Here is a 27,369-nt window from a genome sequence, read left to right as displayed (position 1 = left end):
CTGCACTGCTTAATCATGAGCAATGTCAAAAGTTTAGGAGGAAGCAGGTTAGGAAAACAGGCAGTGATGCATCCATAGGAAGAGACCGGGAGAAAGTCAACAACAGAAGGTAAGGTCAAGCAGAGCTACAATGCACACAGGGACTCCCAGGAGAAGAGAAATATGACTGCACTGCTTGTGTACTGACAACTGGGAATATATCAAGATTACTGTTCTGTAACCCAAATGAGTCCTGAATGTATAAAACACTCAACAATTGCTAGGCACATTCTAACATTGGATGACTGGGACAACCATCAGTCTCTCGGAGAAGCTTTAAATCTTCCCACCCACCCCCCCTTTTCCATATCGGAACCTGCTTAGGATATTTTCAAAAATCAAAGGAAACCAATTAAAACAGGCACACAAAACTTATTTTCATTCTTTGCTTGGTATTCTTTATCAGTGGCACGTCACTGAAACTTAGGCTCTATTTGCTTATGCATGCTGGCAGTGAGGACTTTCAGCAAAAATTTCTTCTTCTCCTTGTTATGTCTTTCCTTTATCTGGAAGAGTGCTTAAGCTTTTGGAGTCAAGCTTCAGAAAATCCGGCACCCAGGGTATTCTTCACTTCCCGCTTAATCCCAGGCAAATGAATGAAGTCACAAGGTACAAACCAGCACAGCTCCCGGGCTCCTGCTCCTGAGAGTCCAGATCACATTGCGAGGATTCTTTAAAAATTGGCAGCGCAGCTAATCCCAGCACTGCCAAAACCCATCTTACTCCACACCACTTGAATAGACAAAAGCCCAAGTTATTCTTAACCAGCAAATTAATACTGAAAAGAGCGAGTCAGCACAAGCAGTTCTTATGAGGGCTTCCTCATCTAGAAACAAAAATAAGTCAGTGAAGTTATACACTTTCTAAAAAAGTAGAGGCTGCACAAAACTAACATTTTCTCAGTTCAGAGAGCTGCTAGTCCAATGCCCTGCCTCTGGCAGTGGCCACTCACAGGTGGGTAACACCGGAGAAATGGGGATGTTACATGACAATGCTTTCCCCAGCATCCCCTCCCAGCCCCCTGTATCAGGAGGCTGAGGAACTTTCTGAGCTGGGCACAGGGTCTGGATCTCCAGATAAAAGCAGCACTGATGTCCCCATCCTCCATGAAATTTGTCTCACTCCTCTTTAAACCCAGGCATACCTCTGGCCTCCACAGCACGTTCTCACACAGCACCTTGTACAGGGGTGTACATAAAGGGCTTTAAAACTCTACCTTGGCACAAATAAGGGGTCATTATTTCACAGGTCTTATGTAAGAACGAGCACTGCCAGATCCTGATTTGATTAATTACTGCCCAGAGATTACAGAGTGCAGCTGAAAGTACACCCTCTTTCATTTTCTATTTGAGGCCCTGCAAAGGACCCTTTCTGAAGAAGGAGCTGGGAGTTTGAGTGTTTATAATAAAGCACTGTGTATTTATGCAACAGTCCCTTGGTTGTGCTCCATTATCCCTCCTGGCCTTTTTTTGACCTTCCCACTGTCCATTGTTTGACTCTGTTATTCACAGCAGAGCTAAATGCCTGGACCTTGCCAAAGAAAACAGTGTCACACACGTGTCAGATCACAGGTTTGCATCCTAAATCATTGTTCCGGGCTCATTAGCAGGAAACACAACCAACCAAAGCTGCTTTTGGTAGCTTGCAGGTATATTCGAGGGCAAGAACAGCAGAACAAGGAGCTGACGATTACCCTGAGAAAACAGTGCCACAACAAAATGTATTTATCCTGCACTGTTGACCTTTCTATTCTATTACAGGTCAGTGCTTAGAAACACCATCATTTTATGAGTAATTATAGGATTATAGCAATTTAGGATTATAAACCATACTTTAGGAAATAAAAGGGTGAATCTTACATGGGCATCTTTGGTTTCACATGCAGGAGCAAGTGGTTTGTTGGTCCATGTGTGAAATAAGAACTACAAAGAAGCATTTGGTGGTAACTAAGTAGTACATCAAGTTGAATGGCAGATTTTTAATTAAGCCCTTATCTGTTAATAAGCACACTGAAAAGTAGTCTATGCTGGACAAGTCTTGCCGCCTACAGGCAAAGCACTTTTTTTGACAGATAGACACTATCAGCTACTAGCATATCTATCGTCTTCACTGCATAAGGAGACATTTAGTAGGATTACAAATCACAGCTTGCTTTATTTTTCTGTCTCGAGGACATAAAACAAGCCATTTTGTTTCTTTTCAGAAGCAAAGTCCCTGAACAGGGAAAGCACATGCACAGGGCAGACAAAATAATTCAACAAGCATCAGTATCTATCCCTACAAAACAATACCCTCACAAAAACACTGTACAATCTACATGGAAATTAGTAAAAAAAAAAAAAAATCTTTGTCACCAAACGCCACTGACGACCTCCACAGTTTTGTACCTTCCAGACAGTCTCATGCTGCAAAGTCAGATTTTACACTTCAATGTGGTCCACTGTCTTTTCCCATCTCAGCCGGTGGAGACAGCAGTCACCAAACCCATCTGCACACTACCTTCATCACCTGTTTGGAGAAACTCTGCAGTGGGCCTCTTTCACAGGGATTACACCTTGGTTCACATCAGTCTGAAGTGAGCAGATGTAGGGGCTTGTAGAAGAAACAGTGAGACTGATATGAACAGAGTGGGAATGGAAATGTGTGGAAATGCCAGAGTTAGGGTTAAAGGCAAGGCCTGCAGTGATAGGGAAGGGCACCACTTGCAGTCAACCCAATGATGGCCCACCAGTGGCCTTCACTTACAAACATGCACTGCTGGTTTTCCAGAGACCCTGTCGAGAGGACAGGAATTTGGAGCAAGGACAGGGTCACTCTCCACCCTGTTCAACCTAAAGCCCCCAGATGTTTTGCTGCAATCTCCAGTCTAGATAGAGCACAGACAAGTTAAGTGCCTCCACAGGAAAACCATTAACACCTGACTGCTTACAGAAACTGTTAACGTGTTTCTAAAGAGGTCCAGATAAGACACAAGTATACACTGGGGTTTGATTTGAAGCAAGTCAGCAACATCTAATAAAATTCCCCATGCTACAGAACATTATGCTGTTATATGATAACTAGGACTAAGGTCAATCTGAAAACTTTTCCTGAAAGCAGAAGGAAACAATACATTTTAGCAAACTTTTCAGCTTCTTAAGCCAAAAATCTCACTCATTAGCACTGTCAGCAAAACAGGCAGAAAAATTTATGAGGGTGGCTAGGCACCAGCAAGCTGAAAAATCTTCCTTCAGCAGGCTTTTCTAGAAACAGGGGAGAGAAAAGAAAAACATCTCCCAGTTGGCAAACTAACAAATATATATTCTAAACCTAATTTAGAGCCAGTTCTAGCCAGTGGAATGAAACTTCCAAAACAAAGGAATGTAAATATAGCCAATTAGAGTGGCTATGCTAATGCTACTCTAAACTGTGATGAGAGAACTCTCCTGACAAGAGGAACAGTTCTGCCATCTCTCTATTATGCCTCAGCTGCACCTTGTTATTCAGGCAGCTCTGACCCCAACAGTCATCTCTTTGAGCTCTGGCATCACATTCCTACAGCTTCTTGTCAAAAAGTAGTGCTTGCATGAAGGTACATTAAGGTGAGGACACCATTACCAATGGCTACACTGAATACTTCACCATATGTTCTTACTCATTCTCCTTCTAGAAATGAAGCCATTGCTGCATGTAGCAGCATAATACTAGTAAGAAGATAAATATAATGCAGGCATTATTTAATCAGTGCAAATGCCAAAAGAAGCTTCCATTCTTCAGTAGATTGAGCGGGGTAAGTTGATGCAGCCATCAGGAAGCACAGGGTAACACCATAAGAGAGGAGGTGAGATCATGGAAGGATGCTGCATGCATTGTCACAGTCAACACTGCAGTTACTTAAATCACTTTACTGTCTAGAATAATTGTCAAAGCACAATCACACCTTCCCTATTCTATGCATGAAGAAAGTTAGACAACTAAAAGGAGAAGCAGGGAAGCAACGTTGAAGTGAATGCTCACTACTCTCCAAGAGAGATTTGTCCCTATGGCCAAGCCACTAAAAGCTGGATCCTGAAGTATGTGGCTCACAGCAGGGATTCCTCTCCTGGACTTACCTTTTCCATCTTTCTTCAACACAGATTTGGAGAAAGTTACCTTACTCAGTGCCCTGGAGCTACCTCCCTCCAAGAGATCAGTAGTCATGGGACTTCATGGCTGAAGACCATGCGTTCTCTGAGGGATGGAAGACAGCCTTTTCTGAGGGCTGTCACCTCACAGAGGAGAGACTGGGGTTCTGGTCTCTGCCCCAATTAATATTTAAGTATTTCTTATTAAACATTAATTGAAATAGGGACTAGAACTAGTTCCCTATTCCCAGCTGAGTGGCTTAGCCTTTAGGCTACAGTCATTCTTATAAGCTTGCTCACTCTCACTGACCCACAAAATTCTAACTATCCCCCAACAAAGTGGAACAGCTTCATCTAAAAGAATGAAGATCCTGCTAACTGACTGCTCGGGCACCTTCTTCAGAGGGAGAACAGGATTCATAATCTCTCAGGCAGAGAAAAAATTGGAGCCTCAAACATTGCCACAACCACAGAACCAGAGAGCAGAAGGACATCACTAGTGACGAGGTCAGCTAGGGAAACATCTCCTTGGAGGATTCCAATAGCACCTACAGCAGTGCTCAATATCCAGTAACAGTGTTGTAATAGACCTCAGTCCAAGCCAGAGGTGTTCCTGAAAGCATTTGGAAACAGACCTTTACATGGCTAGGAAATTTTACAGGTGGAAACTCAGGCAGGTTAATGACTAAAAAAAAAAAAACAGATTCATTACCTGGTGTGCAATAGCCAATCTTATATATCAGGATGAGACATTGATTATTTGCTTCAGGATCGTGTAAGGCTGGGTGCTCGGTGGCTTCCCACCAATCAAGCACACCAAATAGGACTCTCTATGCTGTTTACATACACATTTTACAACATCATTTTCATATCAGTACCTCCAACCTATATCTGATTGGTTATTTACATATGGTTGCACAACTGAGTTATAGCTACTATGCATGCTCAGAGGAATGGTCTTCACCTGGGCTAGGGTCTTCTTGACCTATGGGTGTGATTTTTAGTATTATAATGAAGGTAGCTCAGCTTAGGACACTCAAAATCTTCACTATTCTGCCAGACTTTCCAAAACATGTATATTAGTAACATTTTCAGGGTCCATATGCTTATATGTTTCAGGAGGTTCCTCCTCGAGAACAACAATAATACTTGCTTTCCTTTATTAGGAGTTCTTTCATTAATTCATCCTTGACAGAGTCAAGGATAGAATCCTCATTATTTGTGAGCATGTGCATGTGGCCTTTCAACATTAATTACTATTGACCATTTCAAGGATATGCTTTGATAACAACTGTAGGAGACTGTAGGACTAGATGGCAATTGAATATATTAAGGATCTCAGTTTTGGACCTAACTACATTTTACATTAAATAGGTAGCAATAGGTATGCAAATCCTGCTACAATTTAACCCTGGAGAAACAAAATAAAAACCTGAAATTGGTTAGCAGAAGCAGAATCTAGTTAACACTAGATATGTGTCCACATTTAAAGTTTTTAGGCTTTACTCTGAATTGCTAAAAACAAGAGAAAACCCTAACTCTTCAGACTGAGAAATTAGAATTTTTAAATAGGAAATAGCCAATTAGGAAATTTGTAAGGTATATTTAGTATAAATATACCAGTTCTTAATACAATTTTTTTAGAGAAAAGTCAACTTGAACACAATGCCTGTAAATTTTTTCTGTTTCTCTTGTATTTTCAGAATGCAGACATGGCCTCTTAGCATGAGGCTGCATTTCTGAAATGGCCATAGCTAGCAGTAAAACTCCTTATATTCACCTAGCACAAATGCTCATGCTTTACATTATACATAGGTTCCCCTCAAAGTAAGTCCAGGATATCACACCCGTACACTTCCTGATTAGCATGAAGTATGAGATCTTTGTACTGCTGAAGTGAATAAAAGTTTAGCTATTTATTTCAAGGGCAGCAGAGCTGCACAACTTCATCCCAGATTTATTTTTTTTCACCTGTTTACAGCAATTTGTATTCCTTTCCCCACACGCTTTTCCACTGCCCTCATCCCTACTTTTGCTGTCCAGAAGCCCAGGTGTGTGCTGTTGCCACAGCCCATTAACATTGCCATCACATAAACCTCCCTGTTCATCCCTTATCTCCTGGACTGCAGGAACCCAGGTGCCGATTTCTTTCTGCAATCCCAGCAGCTGCTGCAATGACATTTAGCAGCACAGCCTATGAGTTTTAACCCTTTGCTTCCTGACTTTCTTCTGTTATTGTTCCTCCTTTTCACTAGTCTTGCTGGGAAGAAAGAGCTGACCCATACCTGCCAGCCTCTTCAGGCACAAAAGCATTCATCTACCCACCTCACAAAACTCCTAATCCTAGTATCATAATACCTACAAAACTGACACTGTACCATCATCTTTCATTTTCATTTTCTACACTTTCCCCTCTTTGCTTCGTGCTCTTCCCCCTCCAGTTGCCACCTCTTTTGAGTCAGATGCCCAGATCCAAGGCATTCAGCCTCCTGGTGAAGGAGGAATATGACCTCATCACAGGAAGTTTCTGCTCCAGCTTCTAAGCTGGGTGACTTGTGCTTGCATAACCACCTTTGTCAGTTACCAGCTTCTCAAAGTAATGATTTCATCTTCTCTATCCATCTATAAAGTGCTTGTGGTTACCATAAGGAAAGATTTTTCAGTGGCACAAATGGAAGAACCAGTCCTTCGTCTCCTAACTATAAGTAAACATCATGATTTTAATTAGGAAAAAACAAACAGAGAATTTTAAAATGATAAAAGATCATATTTTTCAAATATGTTTTAAAAGAGTATTTCTTTAACATTTATAATAAAGGCAGGCAATTCACGTGCTGTTAGAAAAGTTTATATGATCTAATAACCATACATCTCTCTCCACACAGAGAGACCATCTACCATAAACTATGTGACACACAACATACACAAAATCTGGCCTCTGCTAAAAATATTATATCTCTGGTCTCAGTTTTTAAATCAATGTCTTTTTTTTTTTTTTTTTTTTTTTTTTTTTTTTTTTTTTTTTTAGATTACAGCAGTTTTAAGACTCTCCAAATAACTTTCTGTTCCCTGTCTGAGGTCTTGGGGATGAATGAAAAGGGTTACTTGCTCTCAAAAATATCTATTTTATTTAGTTAGATGATAGTTAATACTATTCCTATCCAGAACTCTGGGGATTTTTGTTACATAAAAAAATAATCCTGCTGATGTTTTACTGTTCTGATCATTTTAACACGTATCTAGAAAACCATCTGTGTTCAAAGATCCCTGGTTCATCTTTCACCATCAGGGTGAAACAAAGGCTCAAGTTCTTAAAAAAACGTGTATTTTTCTTGTAATGAGCATTGAAATCAGTTTGTTTGCTTTCCCAGACTGAGATGCATAATCTCCAGAGACCTGAGCCTGATACATTCACTTTTATAGCAAGAGGGATCCAGGTCAAGCTGCCCTGCAGACATCAGCTGTGACTATATGGCAGATACTTGCAAAAAGGCATGAATTTTTAAACTCTGGAGCTATGGAATTCCCAAGATTGCTAGAAGTCATCAGCATTCATGCGAGTGTTTTCTGCTGGTTCAGAAAATACTCATGCACATTCATATGACTATGGATTTCTGTGCAAATTCAGAAAGCAGAATGTATTCAGAAGAGAACTCCCATGACAGACTAGAGAATGGAAGAGCACCAACTGCGTTATTTAGGGATGTGGTAGCAATAACAGGGGTCACATTTTGAAAATCTAGCAATCCGTCTTCAGTATCATAAGGGACTGGGTGCATGGTACCATAAATTATTGTCATCTGTGCAAAAATGCTATTTCAAGAACCACACAGCAGTTTTTCAAACCCTATATATGAAGTCTGAAGGTGAAAGGAGTGATTATTTTTTGGTTTAGTTTATAAGATACTTTAGTGAGGTTTAAAAAACAACTATAAAGCATATTCTCTTGGTGGAATGAAGCAAGGAGGGGAAGAGACAGGATAGTCAAGGCACAGTCAAGAAACTTACATCCAGATTCTCTCTTAACATCACTGACTACAGCTGCTCACATAAAGACCATTCTTTTTTCTTCCATTTTTTTCTCCAACCATATTTTCAAAGAGATAAATTATTTTCTCATTGTAGCGATCTACCTGTGGCAGTTTCTAGTGACTGTCTTTACCCTAAAATATACCAGATATTTAATTTAAAAAAAACAGTATTTTTTCCAAATTAGTGATTGTCAAAATTCGCACTGAGCACAATCTGCCTTTTCCTATGAGCAGTACCCACAGCCAAAGCAGACAAAGTTCAGAAACACAGTAAAAGGGCATCTCATTTCTGCAGACACTTGGACGTAGGATTTATATGTTTGGATTAAGGTATACTGAGCTGGGTACAAGGGTGAGACTCCTTTGAGCACAAGGTGAAATACCAGCGTAATTCAGTGTGACAAGATCCCTAAGAGCCTGAGGTAGGTGTCAATCGCCCTCTATCTCTTATTATATTCAAGTAATTAATCACAGTAGCGCCTGGTGTAAGCTTGGTAATGAACTGACTGCACTAATCCCATTTATGTTTAAATACATTGATTGTAGTTCCACAAAATAGAAGTTCAACATAATCAAGGACTTTATACACAGGATCCAACATCTTAACAGTAACACACAGTTTATCAGCTTTATTTTTATTCAAGTAAATGATTTTCTCACACTGTAATTAACTACTAGGACTTGTTTCTATTTAGTATTACAGCAGGAAATAATTGCAGCTGGTCTCACACTAAGGGTTACTATTATCTCCGAAGAAATGAGGATGATCAATATTCTAGGGAGGACAGGTACTGAAAATGCTTCCTGAATAACCTACAGATCAATAATCACCATAGAAAATGGAAGGGAGATTTGCATTTGAAGGAATGCCAAGGAGACCCCAGGGGAAGGAATTGAGTGCAAAAGACCAATATGCATTTTCTCTAACTTATTTTTTCACCTGTGACTGAACCTCAAGTCATCGGGACTCAGCTCGCCTGCAATCTTCAACCAAACAGTTGGGTAGGTGTGTCAGTAGCTGATTGCCTGCTACCAGAGAAGCTTTTAGGATATGATTTTAAGATGAGCAGATATAAACTTGATTTTCTTTTTTTTTTTGTTAACTACCACAATAGCAATTACAATCACATATTTTATTTGCAACTTGTGAATAAATAGCATATATTTACTTCTTACTGAAACTTGACTTGTATTATGGGCAACTTCAGTGAAACCCCCTTCCCTGGAGGTGTTCAAGGCAAGGCTGGATGGGGCTTTGAGCAACCTGGTCTAGTGGAGGTGCCTTTGCCCGTAGCAGGGGGTTGGAACAATATGATCTTTAAGCTCCCTTCCAACCCAAACCATTCTATGATTCTAAGATTAAATAAGAATGTTCAATGGCACTAAAGAACCTAGTCCCAGGGAGACCCCATCCAAGTGGTTTCCATAGGTTAAAAGGATGCCATTCCACTCAGCTACAGCAAACATAATAACTTTGTTGATTTTTTCAATTCACATGAAAGAAGCATTTTTGCAGAATCACCTAGAAAAGATCTTTTCCAGCAGCTGGACAGTGGGGAGAGACCCTAGGTCTGAGCATTCCTGGGGAAAGCAGGGAAGATGTGGAGTTACTTCCGAATTTTGCCTTCCTCTGCTTGTATTTGCTCTGCTTAGAAAACTGAATCTGTAGGGTTTTTAGGAGAAACAGTAAGACTGGTGGGAACGAGGTATGAATGTGTGTGAGAGCAGTAAAAGAAATGGCAGAAAAATAAAAGAAAAATATGCATTGAAGACACCTCGATGAACAGGCTGTCAAGATCACAGCAGACTCACATGCAACTTCTGAGCACCGGCACAGGGTGCCCAGAGAGGTTGTGGAGCCTCTTTCTCTGGACATATTCAAAGCCTCCTGGATGCATTCCTGTCCAACCTTCTATAGGTGAACCTGCTTTGGCAGTGGGGTTGGACTAGATCATCTCTTAAGGTCCCTTCTAACACCTACAACTCTGTAATTCTCACCCCAAGAAGCAAAACCAGCCTACAGTCAGGGGAGGAGACTACAGACTAACAAATAGACCAGCAGTGTTTCACAATGACTCATGGGAGTGGGACAAGCTGAAGAGGCAAAAGACTTCAATAGATATCAACTCCTAACGGACCCAAAAGGTATATCCAAAATGAGTATATGGTCACAAATCTATGAGGAACTTGGGACAGGTGAAAAGGACTTGATAGTCAGCATTCCTTACCTTCCATTTTACCACAATTAGTGTTGGACAGAGTGGTGGGACATGCACATCTTAGTGAGTCTATAAGAATGTAAGCAAGAGCCAGTTTGCTAGTAAAGGTGAAGGAAAGAGTCACCTTCCTCTAGTGTATGGTCTCATATTGAGAATTGCTACATGGATTGTGCAAACTAATCATCAATATAGAAAGAATAAACTAGTGAAATTAGATCAGTTCTCCACTGGGGGATCTGGAATAACGAAGCAATAGTAAGTAAAAAACATTCTAATTAAGTTTCCAAATTTCGAGGAAAAAAGACGTTATTAAATATTACTAATTTCTCCACTGAAGTTAATCAATAACAACTGTGTCCCACATGGCCAATAAATACATTTGGCTTCCTTACTGTTGCCTATTTTCTAAACATGAGCATGCATTTTAATTTTGCTCTACAGTAGAAGAAAACTGGTGAAAGCTTTACCTGACCCTAGCCAATCCAGAATACCTGAGAAATTATGTGAATGTTGGGAAAGAGAGGAGTTGCATGAATATCAGGATTGTGCAAAATGTTTGTTTGTGTAAAATTCACTTGTATGTAGGCCCTATTAAAAACAATATAGAATGATAAGAGTACTTTGGAAATTATATCTTCCTGATTTGGGTTTCATTATATTTGTAGAGATGTTTTGTTGTTGTGAAAAATTAATAATAAAAAATATATATACTTTTATTTTTTTTCCTTTCTAAATTACAGCCTTTTCAGGCCAGGTGGTTTCTGGGATGATCACAGACAGGCAGGTGAGCATTTTTACTTCTTGTAGACTTGGAGCCATGCCATTCATGATATTCCAAGAAAATTCACCCCTTTGCTCCCTGCACAGCCCCATTTACCTCTTTCAAGTCTTGGACAACAGCAGTGAGTCTCTCATTTTCTGCCTGAACGTTGGTGACCACCGCCCTGCTCTGCTTCAGCTCGTTCTGCATCTCCAAAATCTTCCCGAGGTAATAAGCTTCTTTTGATGCAGACTCCTGGAGGAGAGTCTCTTCACGTGTTTCACCATCTTCAGCCACTTTGCGGTGAATCGAGAAGGATTGTCCAAATGCCTGCAAGAGGGAAACAGTGCACAGTATAAAACTACTGAAGCCCGAGAAAAATTATCAACAATAACAAGCAGCTGCAGAGCCAGCGGGAATGAAATAGATCTGCGAGTCCCAAACTCTGACCTAATAAATAGTTCCTTAGCAGCTTCCTAGCAGCTGAGGGCCACCATCTCATTTAGCTGAAATGAAGCATCTTGAAGCTGTTCCCATTTGCAGTATGGATTTATGGCCCCTATCCAGGCGACCTCCACTGAGATCAAGATGGTGCTCTGCTAACTGGCCATTAATTAGCACTGGTGTTTAACTCTCCTGCATGAGGCCAGCTCGTCAGTTCCTTTCTTCTCTAGTTCTGCAAAATAAATGCGTGACTTGTTCTGTTTTAAAGAGCATAAATAGCTGACAAATCTCTCTAAATTGCTTTCCATTTTCAATATTCTTTTACTATATTAGCTGACTTCATGGTATGGAAAATAGCTTCCCATAACTTGAAAGAAAGATAAATGAGCTGAGCATCAAGCAGTGTCCATCTATACCGCTGGTAAGCTAAACACAGAATTTGGCAGCCCCTTCATCTTATTTATACTCAGTGTTTTCTGCTTCTGCTGAAAAGAAACAATATTTAAGTTGTCAAGAATTTTCTAAATATGTAGGTTATTTTCAGTGATCCTCTCCTTAGAGAAGCTTAATAAGGCAGTACCTCTCAGTGATAATTTATGATGTTATTTTGGAGGAACCTGGAAGAAAACAAAGTTCAAGCCACAACAGTAGAAGTGATGGAGGTATCAATTAGCTGTGAAAGATAGAGGGGAAAAACCTGCAATAATATAACAACATAAAAAATAATGTAATAACACAAAATAATTTAAAAATAAAGTAAAAATAGTAATAAAATAATTATATAAAGTAAAATAAAAGCAAAACCTGTTTTGTCTGTAATACCTTTAAATACAGACTTGGTTGAAAACTGTGGCCTAATTCTGGAAAAACCCAAAACAAGGCCTCTAATGTGGAAAAACATTTAAGCCTAACATAGGCAAAAGCTCTCTCATATATCTCGATTCAAAGAGATTGTGTTTGAAAGACCATTATTTTTCTTTTTTTTCCCCCCAATAAAGGAGAGAGAATTATAAGCCATGGTAATATATGTGCTTTCAGTGGGAAATTCTCCCCAAAAACCTGATTTCTACCCAGGCTCATGAAACCACAAAGCAGAGTATACATTTGTACCCACTGTAAGCAGTGGCTTGCTTTGCCTTCCCGTCAATAAGAGCTACTTATCAAATGAAAACCATTGTTTTACTACCGCTATTTATAGCCTTTCAGAACATGTTCTAAGTTTTACTGGCACCAGGACTGAAGCAGCCCCTTAGAAACTTCAAAGCAAAACCCTGTCAAAAACTTTTTAGCTTTTAAGTCTACTTCACTTAGAGAATCCTGTGAACTCAGCATTAAAGGATTCTAAAAATATTCAATAATGTATTAACCCAGCTGTCTTCTCAAAAGACTGCAAGTTACTGAAATAGCAAGCATCAGCAACTTGCCGAATAGGATTTTCCAAATAACAAGAAATCCAATTTAATGAAACTGTTAAGCACTGATTCAGTCACTATATCTGTGAATCTAAGACGACTGTTTCAGGAACACGGCTAATGAATTATATCTTACTCTACATATTTATATTCAATGTTTCACTGTTCCTAATTTAAGACTAACTAAAAAGCACCAGTGTAATAAAGACCCTACAAGACAAACGTAAAGGCCACATATCCAGAGGAAAAATCAAAACACAGCAGAAAAGCAGCAAGAACTGAGAGGGCTGGAGAAGCTCATGAAGAAATGGGAGCTATATAGTTAAAGCTCTATGGTTAAATACTGGTACAGTGATGACAGCCTTCCAGGTGCATACTATGTTTTCCTCAAATGTACTTTGAAGGTGCATTTTAGCATGTGTGATGTTTGAGGGAGGGTGCATAGCACAACAGAAAATTACTGTACACTTAACATTTCCTTGTGCCTATGGTAACAGAAAGTGTCAGAGAAAATTAAACATTTTTTCCTATGAAATAAAATTTGAACATTACTATTTGTTACATTAGTCCATTTCTTTCTTAAACTGCTATCAACATGTTAAGTATCAGGGGAAGGAAAGCAAGCAAGCAAGCATAATTCTCTTTCCATATCAATGGAAATTATGCAGATCCATGCAACATGGAGAGGAACATGAGATGTCTTTTAATTAAAAAGCAAGCACTAAGTTCTGCTTCTGTATTTCATGCCCTGTACAGAACACCAAAAAGTTTAAACTTTGCAGACATACCCACTTAAGGTCTTCCATGAGATTGATCACTTTTAAATTAACCCATACATATTTTGCAGCTGGTAGCCATGTATTTGTTCTATTTTGATTTTATGTTTGCTTAATATTACTTATTTGCTATGATACAAATATTTCAATTAACCATGCTCACTTATTTCACTGAAGCCAACCCTACAATGGGAGAAGTTAGTTGACCTGAAAAACTTTCCAGGTCAACTAACTTTATAACAGGCACAACAGTTGTCTTCCAACAACTACTGTTTTCCAAGCCTGGATGTGACAATGTGCCTCACCACCACTTCGCACGAACACCCACAGTCAGCCAGCAGCACGAACAGGCTGCAGCCTGGCAGAGCTGGAACAGCCCACTTCAGCCTTCACAATTACCTCCTGAACATGTTGGATAGTAAAGAGTTAGAAGGTTCTCCAGGGGCTGGGAAATCCATATTGGTAAGAACCAGCAACAGATGAGATGCAAACTGGAGGAGCATTTGGCACAAACCAAGGCATTTGGATGTCAGAACTGGATGCAACTGGAGTTGGCATCAGGTATGGAAGGCGGAAGCAGCAGGCAAAGCTCAAAACATGAGGAGATGGCAATGTGGACTGTAGGCTAAAGAAAGCCCACTTGCATTTGGGTCATGTGTTGGATGCAAACTGATTTGTGGAAGGTATATTATGGTATTGTATACAGGGAAAATACCAGCCTGCTACAGAATCCTGACTGGGGAAATAGATTTCCTTTAATAACACGTGACATCAAGGGAGATGAAGAAGTACCATGCAAACACACAGCAGATGTTCCCCTTGCTTGCCCTTGAAGAAGAAATCAATATTTTGGTCAGGTATTTATAGTAAAGGTATATAGTTTGTCTCCTGGAGAGATGCTGTTCTGCCTAAAAGTACTTTGTCACCTATATTAGTACCAGCTTCTCCCTAAACCAAGTTTCAGGTGAATCAGGTGATGCCAGGATGGGAAAAAGCAGGGGCAAACTCTTCCATGTTCTTCCATCTTTTCAGCTGGATTAGGATAAGTACATCAACATAGCTATGGAGTTATCTGACCTAGTCATGACTGTTGCCTTGAGAAACCTCCTTCTAGTGCAGGGACAATAGCTGAAGTCAGCTACAAACACTGTCCTAACAGAGACGAGTCTTAATTTCACTTTATACTCATGCCATCGCTTCTCTCAAGACTTTGCTTCAAAGGATGCTGTTGACTGAGTTAGGACATACTTTTTTGTAAGTTGCTCATAAAAGCTGAGTAACAAGATGCCATTAAGCGCTGTATATATATTATGAGAATCAGGAACTGTCTAACAGTATCCTAACTTTTTAGCAGCATCTTAAAATTTGAACTTTGAGAATGATAAAATAATGATCAACATTTGTTTGAGTGCATGAGAAAGGATGGCAACAGGTGACATGCACAGGTAAGAATTCAGTCTGATCATGGAGAAATGTATAAGGTTTGAGGAAAAGGCCATTTGCCATTGAACTCTAAATAACCCCAGATGGCAAATCCAGTATCAGAAGCAAACCAGCATGAAAGAAATAATGCGGTGAACAAAATAGGCACAGATTTGTAAAAGAGCAATAGAAATGACTGTTCCAAACAACATATGTAAAAATACTTGTTTGACAAATATAAATAACAATAGAAAGCTAATGCGCAGTGAGGAACATGAAATGTCTATAAAATGAAAATTGTATCTAGCACTTAAAAAAAAAGGAAAAAAGAAAAGATAGATGTCTAATTTAGGTGTAGAAAGCAGCACATATGCAAAAGATCAGCTCTAAACATAAGTAGGTAATGAAGGATGCTATTTCTGAGTTTCAGTTTTATTTTTACTAGCCACCTCCTGGGGCAGGAATTCTCTATTGTTTGCATAGAAACTCACTCTTCTAGTCTGTGATGATTAATAAGCAATAAAACATGACCTGCCTGCTATCAGTATGAGAAGGCATCCTACCTATATGGCTTTGACACTTAATGTAGTTTTTCTGATGCATAATGCAACAGCATTGAACTTGTTCAAATGATTACCTATTTCAGCTGCTAACTTGCTGCAAAGCAGAATATATTATGTATTTGTTATTTCCACACTCCTAACACAAAAACAGGGGATAGCAGATTGGGGTTATCCAAGAGGGTAGCATATTTCCTAGACAAATGTCAGTATGGCACCACAGATGTAAATATTTGCTAGAGATGCCTCACTGTGGTTAATTGTCAAGTACAGACCTTATTTTGTGGCACAAATTTTATGTCCACTTACCACTTAATATTTCTTTAGTCACTTGCAATTCTGTGTCTCTCTTTCAGATAAGAGATTATTTTTTTTTTTAAAGCGTACTACACTTTTTTTTTTTCTTTTCTTCACATTTCATGTACCAAAGCTCAGGCTTTTCTGACATTTTTCTGCTAAGGAGAAATCAGTGGCAGGCATAGGTCTGTGAGGAAACCCCCCCAGGGAAGGCTGAGAAGGAGGTGGCGAGTGGCTGAGCAGGCTCTAGACCTTCCCTCAAAACTCGCTGGTACAAAACCGCCCCCTGTAAGATATGCCTAAATGGAGCCACATCACATTATTTCCTCAAATTATCTCCAATATTTTACACACTGCTGACCTGAACACTGATGAAATCAACCTGGGCAGAGCAGTTTCTGTGCTAGCACATCCAAGCCAGCATTCAGTCTAACTGGCAATCTCTCTCTCCATGGGCTTTCTTACAGGTGTACTTTCGGTGCCGAGTTTGGATCACTTCCCTGCTCCCTCACACTTCGGGAGGTTGTCCAGGGTCTTGGACAAGAACTGTGTTTTATTCTTGAGGAGCACAGTAGGTAGCACTGAATCTAAACCCAACTTATGGTTCTTGGCAGCACTGCAGCGCTAACAGCGCCCTTGCAGAAGTGACTGATGTGTTCCTGTCATGTTATATCTGTTTTCCTAAAAACGGGGAAGTTTTATGCCTCTAAAATTTATTCAGAATGTAGATTAAATCTTTGTGTAGTTGACCTGACCTCCTGATGTTCATTTAAGACGGCTGTGAGAGATCAATAGGTTTCCTTTTGGAATCCAACACTGAAGTGATGAAAGCCTTCAAATGCAAATAATAGCCATATTGCAATCAAAACACAGACAGATGCCCGTTTTGTCAAAATAATGAGAGAAGAAGGAATTTAATAGGTATTGTGTGCATATGAGATGGACAGCCCATGCAGGGAAGCAGATTGAAAACTCAGAAACAGATTGAGAACACAGCCTGAATCAGTATGGGCACAGGCAAGAAAACTAGACCATGAACTTCTGGGTTGACAGCTAGCTGAAAACAGCTTGCTGTTTTACAGCTCCAGAAGTATCCCATTTGTCTAATTCCTCCTGGGTTGAAGAAAGCAGGATGCTGAACTCTCCTACAGAAAAACAGAAGATAGAAATATGCTTGATCCTGTCACTAATTCCTCTTTCAGCTCAGAACATCAAACAAGGTCCCTAGACTTAACGAGTCCCCTGATCAAAAGGAATAGGAGATAAATGATCAAAATTCAGTTGTACCCAAGCAACTGCCTAAGCATTGGTCATTTCATAAATGAAGCTCAAGATGATCAGTTTTATGCTCTGTGCCACACAACATTAATAGGATTTTTGTGTGTTTGTTTGGGTTAGTTTCTTTAGTGTAATATCATGCCATTTACTTCATATGCCCCATAGGGGAGAAAAAAAAAAAAAACGGTAAATGTTTTGTGTTCTGTTTAAAGCAAGCTGACAAACTGAGGGGTTCTTATTAGTTCTTATAAGCTCAGTCAGCCCTCTGAAAGAGGTGAAAATTAAACTTCAAAGGACAGTTGTTTTCAATTCATGCTTTGCTACAGACACTTAATATGACATTAAGGAAATTATTCCTCAATTTTCCATTGGAAAAGTGTAGAGGACAGCATCTGCTACACAGTGAAAAGGACTGTTACGATACACCATTCACAATCTGAGAAATGCTATACTATAGTTCTGAGCACAGTATAGATAGCTATGATAAATCCATAAATGTTACCTGAAGAAGCTATTTTATTATGTCCTAAAGGCAAAGAGTATTTAATTTTATTTTCACAACCAGCTTGCTTGTAATAAACTCAATTCAATAATACAATTGCACTGGCATTCATGGTAAAGTCATGTCAGTTAATATCTGCATGAGAGACTTAACTTGCAAAAAAGACTTGCAAACAAATATGCCAGACACACTGAGGAGATCGGATACATGGAAAACAGAAGTAATACTGAGCCTGTTTACAGATGCAGAGCAGTAGGACAAATGTAAACAATTCATAGTCTTTTCCCCAAGGAAGCTTTGGATAATAGTGTGGACATTGTGGATGTCTTCTGTTTGTTTTCAATAGATCCCTACAGTGTCTACAGGCCTGCTGAAATTCATATATCAGATGCTAATCAACAAAGCCTTCAGAAAGTGCAGAGGGACATGAGCATTTACATTCAACTCAGCTACAGAGACGGTTGCACTTCTGCAGTCCCAGTACATATTGTGCTGATTTCAATCAATATGCCACAGTGTGAGACCTTAGGCGACCACGCTGCTTTTTTTATAAATAAGGAACAAAAATAGTCCTAAATGTGATGGTTAGGAAATATTTATAGACAAGAAGAAGAAAGCACTACCATGAAAATGAACATCCAATACTAACCTCTATTGTCCCTGGCAATCCAGTAAAAGGGGGAGTGAATAAGAATTTCAATTTAATTGCCTTTAACAGCACTCAAGATGAAGATTTGAATTCTCCATCCTGAGCATTCCCTCCAGGCACAGAAAACACAAGAAAGGGGAAGCTTGTAACAAAGAGCACCACTTATCTACAACACAACTAATTAGGTTCACTCTGGTAATTTTAAAGGAGCTCTGTTCAAAATGAATATGGCCAATAATTAAGTTATTTCTATAAACAAAATAATTCACACATTATTAATGAAACACAAGGTGGTTTAAAAATTTGCACCACTGTCTATATTGGTGCTTATATTGGTGCCTCTTCTCCAGCCAGCCTCCAGCCATTACAAAATTCTAATCAAAACCAATAGAAGCATTACCAGAACAAACATGGAAAACTATCAAAGATATATATTTTTTTATATGTCTGACATCCGAGACGGAACCTGCCTTCCATAGAGGCTCTATTACCTTTGCAGTAAACAGCAAAACCCCACGTTCAACTAAAAATTTATCTGTCTTTGGTTTTCAGATTTCTTTTTTTTCTATTTTTCTAACTATGAAATTACAAGATAATTACAGTTCCTTATCCTGCACTTACTTGAATAAAGTTGCAAAGAATGTGTGCCAAAATCCAATTCTTTTAAGAGTTGTTGGCCTGCTGGGACATTCTAGTTATTTCCCCTTAGCTCCCCATATGTAAACTCACATTCCATAGTGAGAGCACATTCATAGAGCATTTTAGGAGTGGACTAAGCAAAGTCATGTTGCTAGCGAATAACACAACCAACACATGAAGGATACCAACTACATTCTACACCGCTGCTACAAATTTTGCTGTATTTTTCTGCTAGAGAGAAGTTTCTATGGTAGTATAGTGTAGGGAAAGATTATTTCCAGATGCAAAGGCACAACAAGGATGAAGAAGGAAGGACTCTCATCACTACAAATTACAGATTCACAGATTTGACAGAGTTGGAAGGGACCTCTAGAGATCATCTAGTCCAACGTCCCTGCTAAGCAGGATTGCCTAGAGAATATTGCTCAGGACAGGCAGGTCTTGAAAATCTCCAGAGAAAGGGACTCCACAACCTCCCATTTGCCCTTGTTGAACCTCATGAGGTTCTTCTCTGCCCAGCTCTCCAGCCTGTCCAGGTCATGCTGGATGGCAGCACAGCCCTCTGGGGTGTCAGCCAGCCCTCCCAGTTTGGTATCATCAGCGAACTTGCTGAAGATACCCTCTGTCCCCTTGTACAGGTAATTCGTGAATATGTTGAACAGGACTGGGCCAAGTATTGACCCCTGGGGGACACCACTGGTCACAGGCCTCCAACTTGACCCTGCTCCATGAATGACAACCCTCTGAGTTGTCACACAGCCAGGACTCAATCCACCTCACTGCCCCCTCATCTAGCTCACATTTCCTTAATTTTCTAATGTAGGTGTTATGGGAGACAGTGTCAAAAGCCTTGCTGAAGTCAAGGTAGATGACATCTGCTGCTCTCCCCTCATCCAGCCATCTAGTTATAACATCATAGAAGGCTATCAGATTGGTCAAGCATGATTTACCCTTGGTAAATCCATGTTGACCACTTCCAATAACTTGTCTTCAATATGTTTGGAGATGACATCCAGAATAAGTTGCTCCATTATTTTCCCAAAAATTAGGAGTACCAAAATTAGTAAATTAGGACTACCACAGAGCAGCATAAAAGGAAGTGGAGGCTGCATGCCCAGAATGCCTCTTCCAAAAGGGAAGAGAAGAAATGAGGACTAGGACAAAACCAAGGCCTAGGCACAGATGGACACCAACAGTGTTGTTGGATGAAGCAAGGGAAGGGAAAGCTGCTTCTTAACAGGTAACGCCCTTTGCACATTAGAGTAAAATAAGCAATGAAGAAATCCTGTATCAATGTCTACTGAAGATGTAAGGAATGTGCCTCAAAGATTAAAAAAATATTATGTGTGGTAAACTGTATTTTATTGTCATTATACTGGGTTTGTGCTAACTTTCAACTACATTGATACAATTTTAAGAATTAACTAATTGTTATTTCTCCACACCATCCTTGAAGAACAGAGCTACTTACACACCTGTAGGTTACCTACTTACTGAATCACCTGAAAGCTTTAAACTAGCTGGGCCTCACTTCAGGAAGGATTCTGAGGTTTGGTCTCAAATTTAGAAGGAAATGGTATTCTTCTTTCGCTGCTACACATTAGCTTTTTGAACAATAATTTCTACAGCAAAGTTTTAAAAGGAGAAAGACAGATGATTCAGACATTTCTGCTGCTTCAGGCATTTATAAAGCCTCCTAAAAATTTAAGTTGGAAAAATCTCAAAATAAAAGTATGCCCTTCAGAACAAGAGGCCAAAATCAAAGACCTCTCATTTATTTTCAAAGGAAGGTTTAATTAGAATGCTGCCAGCCACAGATTTACCACAGGGAACTTTATGCTTCCATTAGCATTGATCAATGCAGTGCACACACCTGATTCACACAATGCTATTGCAGCTGGGTGCTTATTGCAAGTGCTGGATAATCTCATGCCTCTAGACCAAGTGAGATTTTAAGGCATATGGTGGTACTGATAATCATGTTACAGCAACAACAGCTTGCCTACTAAATACAAGGAAAAAAAAAAGAAATAAAGAAGAGAGAAAGAACCAATGAATGGGATTTCTCTAAATTGTCACCACTGTAATCCATAGGGAGTTTCAATTAACTTTGTATAGAGTGGAAAAAAAACCCCAAACACCCCACACCAAACCCAAACCCAGTGAACTCCCAAAAATCAATCAACCCAAAAAAGCCAATAAAAAGCCATGCTCATTTATTCAACCAAAGTAAGGATAGCAAGGAAAGGAGTTTGGTGTACGCTGCTGACCAGCAGATCTATTAATGAGGAGAAGGACCTGTCTGACACATGAGGTTGCATGAGAAGGTAGCTGACCTGGCACTCCTCCACGCACCAAAATGTGCTTGTCTAAAGGCAACCTGATGATAAATGGAAGAAGGCAGGCCATGTCCCATGCTCTGCATTTGTACACCTACTTGTCTTAGTACAGCAGGGCTCCAGATTCATCAGGCTCCCATGTGCCACCCCAACATAAGCAAAAGGCAGTAGTCCAATCAAGATTTACTTTTAATAAGCAAGAAACCTGCAATCCAAGTCATTAATTCAGGTATAACTCTCCCAGTGCTTTTACCTAACGACCCAGCTGTCCCTAACACTAGTTTCTTTACTGTATGAATACAGAAGGTGGCGGCTGCAGCCAGGATGGGATTTGAAAACCACACACAAACCAGTGAGGTCAGGAATTGGCAGGCAACTTCCAGGGTTGCCAGCACATTTATAGGATGTGCCCATCTTCCCTCAGCCAAAACCGGACTCTTGAGTAAGTCTCAGCCTTGTTCTCTGACACAGTGTTAAATACATAATACCACCTGCTGATGAAAGCTCACCTTTGTGAAATAAATTGCCTCCCAATAAGCAGTTTGCAAAGGATAACAAATTTAAGAGGATAATATGTTTTTGCTTCATCAGCAGCTTTGTCTCAGGGTGACCTATCTTCCAGACTCTAAAATAATTGTGTAAGAACATGCAAATCAAGCATCCATGACTTCTACTGAGAAAGTAACTAGAGCTTTCATGGGCTTCAGTGGAGCCCATATTTCACCCCTGGGTATTTATTTCTGAATAATATAGTGTATTCTGGCTCCTGATTCACTACATTTGCTCATGTGGAAATTGCAAGCAGACTGCAAACATTTTAAACCACAAACTTTTGAAAACCAACAAAACCTGTCAATCTCAGCTCTTTCAGAGACAGTCCTGTTTTCCCAAAGGCTTCCAAACTACTTCACCAGCGTCACCAGAATTTTCCCTCTAGAGTCTTCAGCAGTTTTTCCATGGAATGGAAAGCCTTCTTTCCTCCCTTGACACCCGGCTGCGGGAGTGATGCCCGTACTCCTGCAGAGCAGAGAATCGGTGGCACAGACAGGAGAACCCCCCCGTCAGCAGCCCGCGAGGGAGTGCTTAGCTAGCACGCTAAATCTGTCACAGCCCCGGATGCCGGAGCTTTCCTTTTCCAGAAAGAAAGCTTTCACACATCTCTGAACGTGATACTTAGCAAACTGTAAAGGAATGTATTCCGGTATGAGAATAGTATGCAGTATGCACAGTTGCAACATCAGAATGCAAGTATTAACGCCTTGCACAAATTATTAAGGCGAATGATTTCCTACTCTTCTGAAGAGATTTTAAAAGTATTAAGATCAGTACGACTGAAGTACAGAAAAAAATATTCATGTACATGTGCATATGTGCTCACAGGCACACCCTAAGAGCAGAACAGGGGTTAAAAGGAAAGGTAGCAATTATTCTCTACAGAGTGCCATATGTGTGATTTCATGTAACAGGAAGAACAAAGTGACCAAAAGATAGGTGTCAAGATAATGAAGAACAGGACTGGAACCACAAAATACCCAACTAAGGAAAAAGACAACTGGGAAATTCAGGATTTTTGCAGAGGAATGAAACAAAATACGAGGCACAATATCAAAACCATCATCCATTCCTAATGAATGCAGTCAAAAACCAGTTTACCAATACCAGTAAATAAGGACTTAAGACACATGATGAGTACCTGGTGTTTCTTCTCCCATGTCACACAAATGATCCTGACGTGACTACTTGTGCACACGTACACATCTACACATCTTGGTTCTTGAAGGTATGGGTGCATGAGAGTGTGAGTGAATGCAATCTATAACAGAATGAGTGCGAGACGATAGAAGTGAGGCACCTTAGAGATTCTGTAAAATGATTATCACCTACCCCCCCTCCATATGGTCTCCAGAAGCATCAACAGTTTACCTCACTTTGCAGATTTTTTTTTTTTTTAATATTTACACCTCCAACATTAAAAACTCCTCACAAGATCTCTTCATGTTACCTGAACTACACTGGCTTCACTGGGCAAATGACTCTTAACACAGCCGGTATTTTGCTGAAAGGCATACGTCACATTTCACAAGTTTCTATTTGTCCTTCAATGCTGCAATGATGCAGCTCGAAGACGGTGGTTTGAGAAATTTAGTGACCCACATTCTTGCTTCCTTCCCACATAAGCAGGTGTGCTCTGGGTAGCCTGCAATACCAACCAGCCATGGCAGAGTAGCCACGACTAATTCTCCAGAGTATACCTCTGTGTCACAAATACCGTGTGACTGCTCTACACAGTAGTACAATTAATCTGTGTAGGCATAATCACTGCATAGATAATCAATGTGTATATATGCAATGTATACTTAATTAAATGTGTGGAGCACTGTCTTCTCATTGAAATATTATGTGCACCTGTACAGTAACTATAATTTTACTGATATAAGGTAGTAAAGCACAATATCCAAGGGGCTTTGCAAAGGTGAGTCCACCTTCCAAACTTGACTGCTATGAGTGATTGATGAACGTGTATCATGATCAAGACCCTAACAAGAGGCGCACAGAATGGCTGGTGACAGCCACCACAGATGGGAATGGCACTGTGTGCCATGAGCCATCTGGGGCTCATCTAATGTCACAACAGGTGGGGTCCTAACAACATCAGGAGGGATGCAAGATTGCCATCACTCTCTCTATAAGAGAATTTCCATCCTTTATTGAATAACTTAGTTAAACCGACTTTAAGTGTCAGGTGCCTTTCTTACTGAGATCCTGAAAGAACCAGGACCTCAGTGCAAAACAAGTTATCATAAGCAGTTTCCATTTATTGGTAGCCTCTCATACTCTATGAAAAACTTCCATTACTTGAAGAGCATTTCTAATCTGCATTTGCAATTTACGCTGAATCCTCTTTGATGATTCCTTAAATGAAGAAATACTATGACAACATGACATCTGAGAGAGATGATGAAGCTGCCTATAGGATACCCATTTTCCATTCACTGCTTTACAAAGTGCCTTTGGAGAGTGGATGATACGCCAGTTAATTGAAGTATTTTAACATCAGAAGGGGACAGAGAGCTCCCTATTGACTCTCACTTTGAGGCAACTCATGAGACATTTGATGGTTTTTTGGTTTTTTTTAAGCCTGCATATCCACAAACATCTTGAACTTGAACCTCTGAACTGCAGCACAACTACAAGCGCATTTGTAGGAAACACACACCAATAGAAAAAGGCAGAAAAAATGAAAAAGACTTGTAATCTAACAACACATTTCTTTTGCAATGAATTCATAGATATGCCTTTGCATGAAAATATAACTACCTTTATAGTTGGGAATCTATAATCAAGCCTTTTAAAGACAATGGTGACTCCATAAACATCTTCTGTATAGATCTTTTAAGTCAAACTTCACTTCTCTTTGTACCCAAAGATTGATAGACAAAGTAGACATTGCAGAACAGAAACCACCTCACCTAAATGACCCTAGGAAACTGGAAGCATGTGTTCTTCTCAACACACTTCGGAAAAATCCTGCAAGTACAGTTGTGTGCAACTCCAGCTGAGTGCACAGCAACACTGACACAGCTCTACGTGGCTGTGCAGTGCCCCATTAAGCAGGATCCCTAGGAAGGCAAAGAAGAGACTCTCATGGGACTCGGCACCATCAGCCAGGACGGGATGTGAGCAGCCGTGAACCAGAATGAACAAGCCCTGCTAGACCTTGCCTGACCACTGCAGCTCCAGCTGGCCTGTTCTGCACCACATTTTTCAGCCCTTCAGGCTTTCCACAGGCTTGCTTGCCTTGCAAAACAGAAACACTGCTTCTGGACCTTCCAAAGCCACGGTCTTGTGCTCAAGCTGACAAATGCCCTGAAATGGCAAAGCCCAGTCAAAAGGATCCACAAGAGCCAGCAGGATTTCCTTCACCCAGTCCAACACTGGCCAAGCCAACCCAGGCTGCCTCTGTAGAAAGATAATCAGCTTTCTTTGCCCCATGCTGCCCCACAACACTGGTTTCTGAGCTGGTCCCACATGGTGGGAGTTGTCTCTTTCACACAAAATACTGTCTGAATCAGTGAATCCAAACCACCTCCAAGAGTTTCTTAAGCATTGGTTTCCCTTTACAGGGTGAATTGGAAACCTCCAAAACACCAGGAGCTGTGACAAGAGTCATAAAGCATAGCTTGGAAAGACAAACTGGGGAAAGGAGAGTGGAATGAAATAGTTTTAGTAAATTTCTAGTATTATGCTACCATACATCTCTGCCTCAATGCAAATTAGAGAAGGCTGGCAATATACAGAACCCAGAGATTTATAATCCTTTATCTCTTAAAAGAAACTGACTAGGATAGAGTTCAAAGAAAAAAGATCAACTTAATTCACCATGACTCTGCTGTTTATTACCCAAATAGCATCAAGACAGTGTGTTGTATATTTACATGCACACACACCTAATTGCACACCAGTGCTGATCATTTCAGAACACTCCAGGAAATGGAGATGGATTTTTGATTTAAAAGACTGTCCAAAACCCTTAGGCTGCTTTGAAAATAGCAACTCATAGGGTTGTTTTTTTTTTTTTGTCAGGACTACTCAATCCATTTTAGCTATCATGCTCCAAGCAATTTGATGAAGGTCTGTTCAGCAGGAGCAGCGTTGCAGCTCAGCTGGGCCAGCCATGTGTGGCACACCATCTCGCAGCTGCGAAAGACAGGCACACGCTGAAACTGTGCCCAGAGAGACCAGAGGAATGGTAATAAAAGTGAGATAAATCAAGTAGCAGGAACCTCGGCAACCATGTCCAGGGTAAAGTCTACCACTTATGCTGTCCCGATTAAACGCACCTGCTAACGACTGAGAGATTATAAAGGTAAAGAAAAAAATGGGGAAAAGAAATAAAATATTTTTTTATTACATCATTAATTTTTTCCATTAGATGTTCTTCCAGATATTACCCAGCATGCTGTAATTTATTACTGTAAAATTCATGTAGACACTATGCAAGTATCAAATATTCAACACAGACTAGGCATATTGAGCTGTGTTTAAGAAGAAAATCATTTAGGAGAAGGAAAAGAAGTGCAAAATGTTAAATGTTTAAAATATTTGACTTCTTGAAAATAAAAGAAAACAATTGAGACAGTGCTGCTGTCGTAGCAGTATATTTATTAGGAGGCTAGTCCCAATGGGTCAAAAGGCTAAATGTCTGAGCCACTGCGAGAATTACAGGAGGCAGGAAACTATTTCATTAGATCCCAAGATAATCATGTTTCATTGCTGACCTTTGCAATACAGCACAGAAAACAAATATAATCAGAATGACAGCACACAGCAACCCTTGGTGACAAAGAATCGGTGTATTTAGAAATAAAAATAGGGACTTCGGTTTTTCACTTCAGTGAAATATCACAGAGGAAGTTCTGGGGTTTTGGCAAGGCCAGAGTAAGACAACAATGTCTTTTCTGTAGAAAAAAGAATAATGCCATTTATTGAAAGCCCTTATGGGCTAGGCTTCTCAGGACAAAAAGCACCAAAAACAAAGACAGAAAAAGCAGCCAGATTTCATCATAAAATTTGCTACTATTCAGACTGAGATTATGTGCTCAACACGGAGCAAGGTTTTATATGGTCTGATCGCCTGGAAAGTGCAGGACAAATTGTTGTAACAAATATTAAAACCTGAATGATTCTTACTTGTAAACTTGCACTGCTGGAAACATTTCCTACATGAAAGATTTTAAATGGTGGCATGAAGAAGGACATCTCTAATGGAAAACTTTTTATGAAGTCATTTATTAGCTACGTTGCAGAGGGGTCACTTATGACAGACACCCTGATTTTAGGAACACTGATCTTTTGCTGCAAAAAATGGTAAGTGCTGTGAAACACATTTCACACTGGA

The 27,369-nt window shown here is 40.0% G+C and overlaps 1 protein-coding gene across 1 annotated transcript in view; it reads right to left on the bottom strand.

Annotated features, from left to right (window-relative positions):
* BICD1 (bicaudal D homolog 1 (Drosophila)) overlaps nucleotides 1–27,369 on the bottom strand; it is a 145,126-nt gene that overhangs the window by 79,465 nt on the left and 38,292 nt on the right. The window contains exon 2 of the mRNA XM_014937227.1: nucleotides 11,270–11,482. Coding sequence (XP_014792713.1) covers nucleotides 11,270–11,482 — 213 coding nt within the window. The remainder of the gene's footprint in view (nucleotides 1–11,269; nucleotides 11,483–27,369) is intronic.

Source organism: Calidris pugnax, unplaced genomic scaffold, assembly GCF_001431845.1.
Source record: "Calidris pugnax isolate Ruff unplaced genomic scaffold, ASM143184v1 scaffold1, whole genome shotgun sequence".
Lineage (NCBI taxonomy): Eukaryota > Metazoa > Chordata > Aves > Charadriiformes > Scolopacidae > Calidris > Calidris pugnax.
The sequence above is the reverse complement of the archived record's forward strand: the minus strand, read 5'-3'. Positions and strand labels throughout refer to the sequence as shown.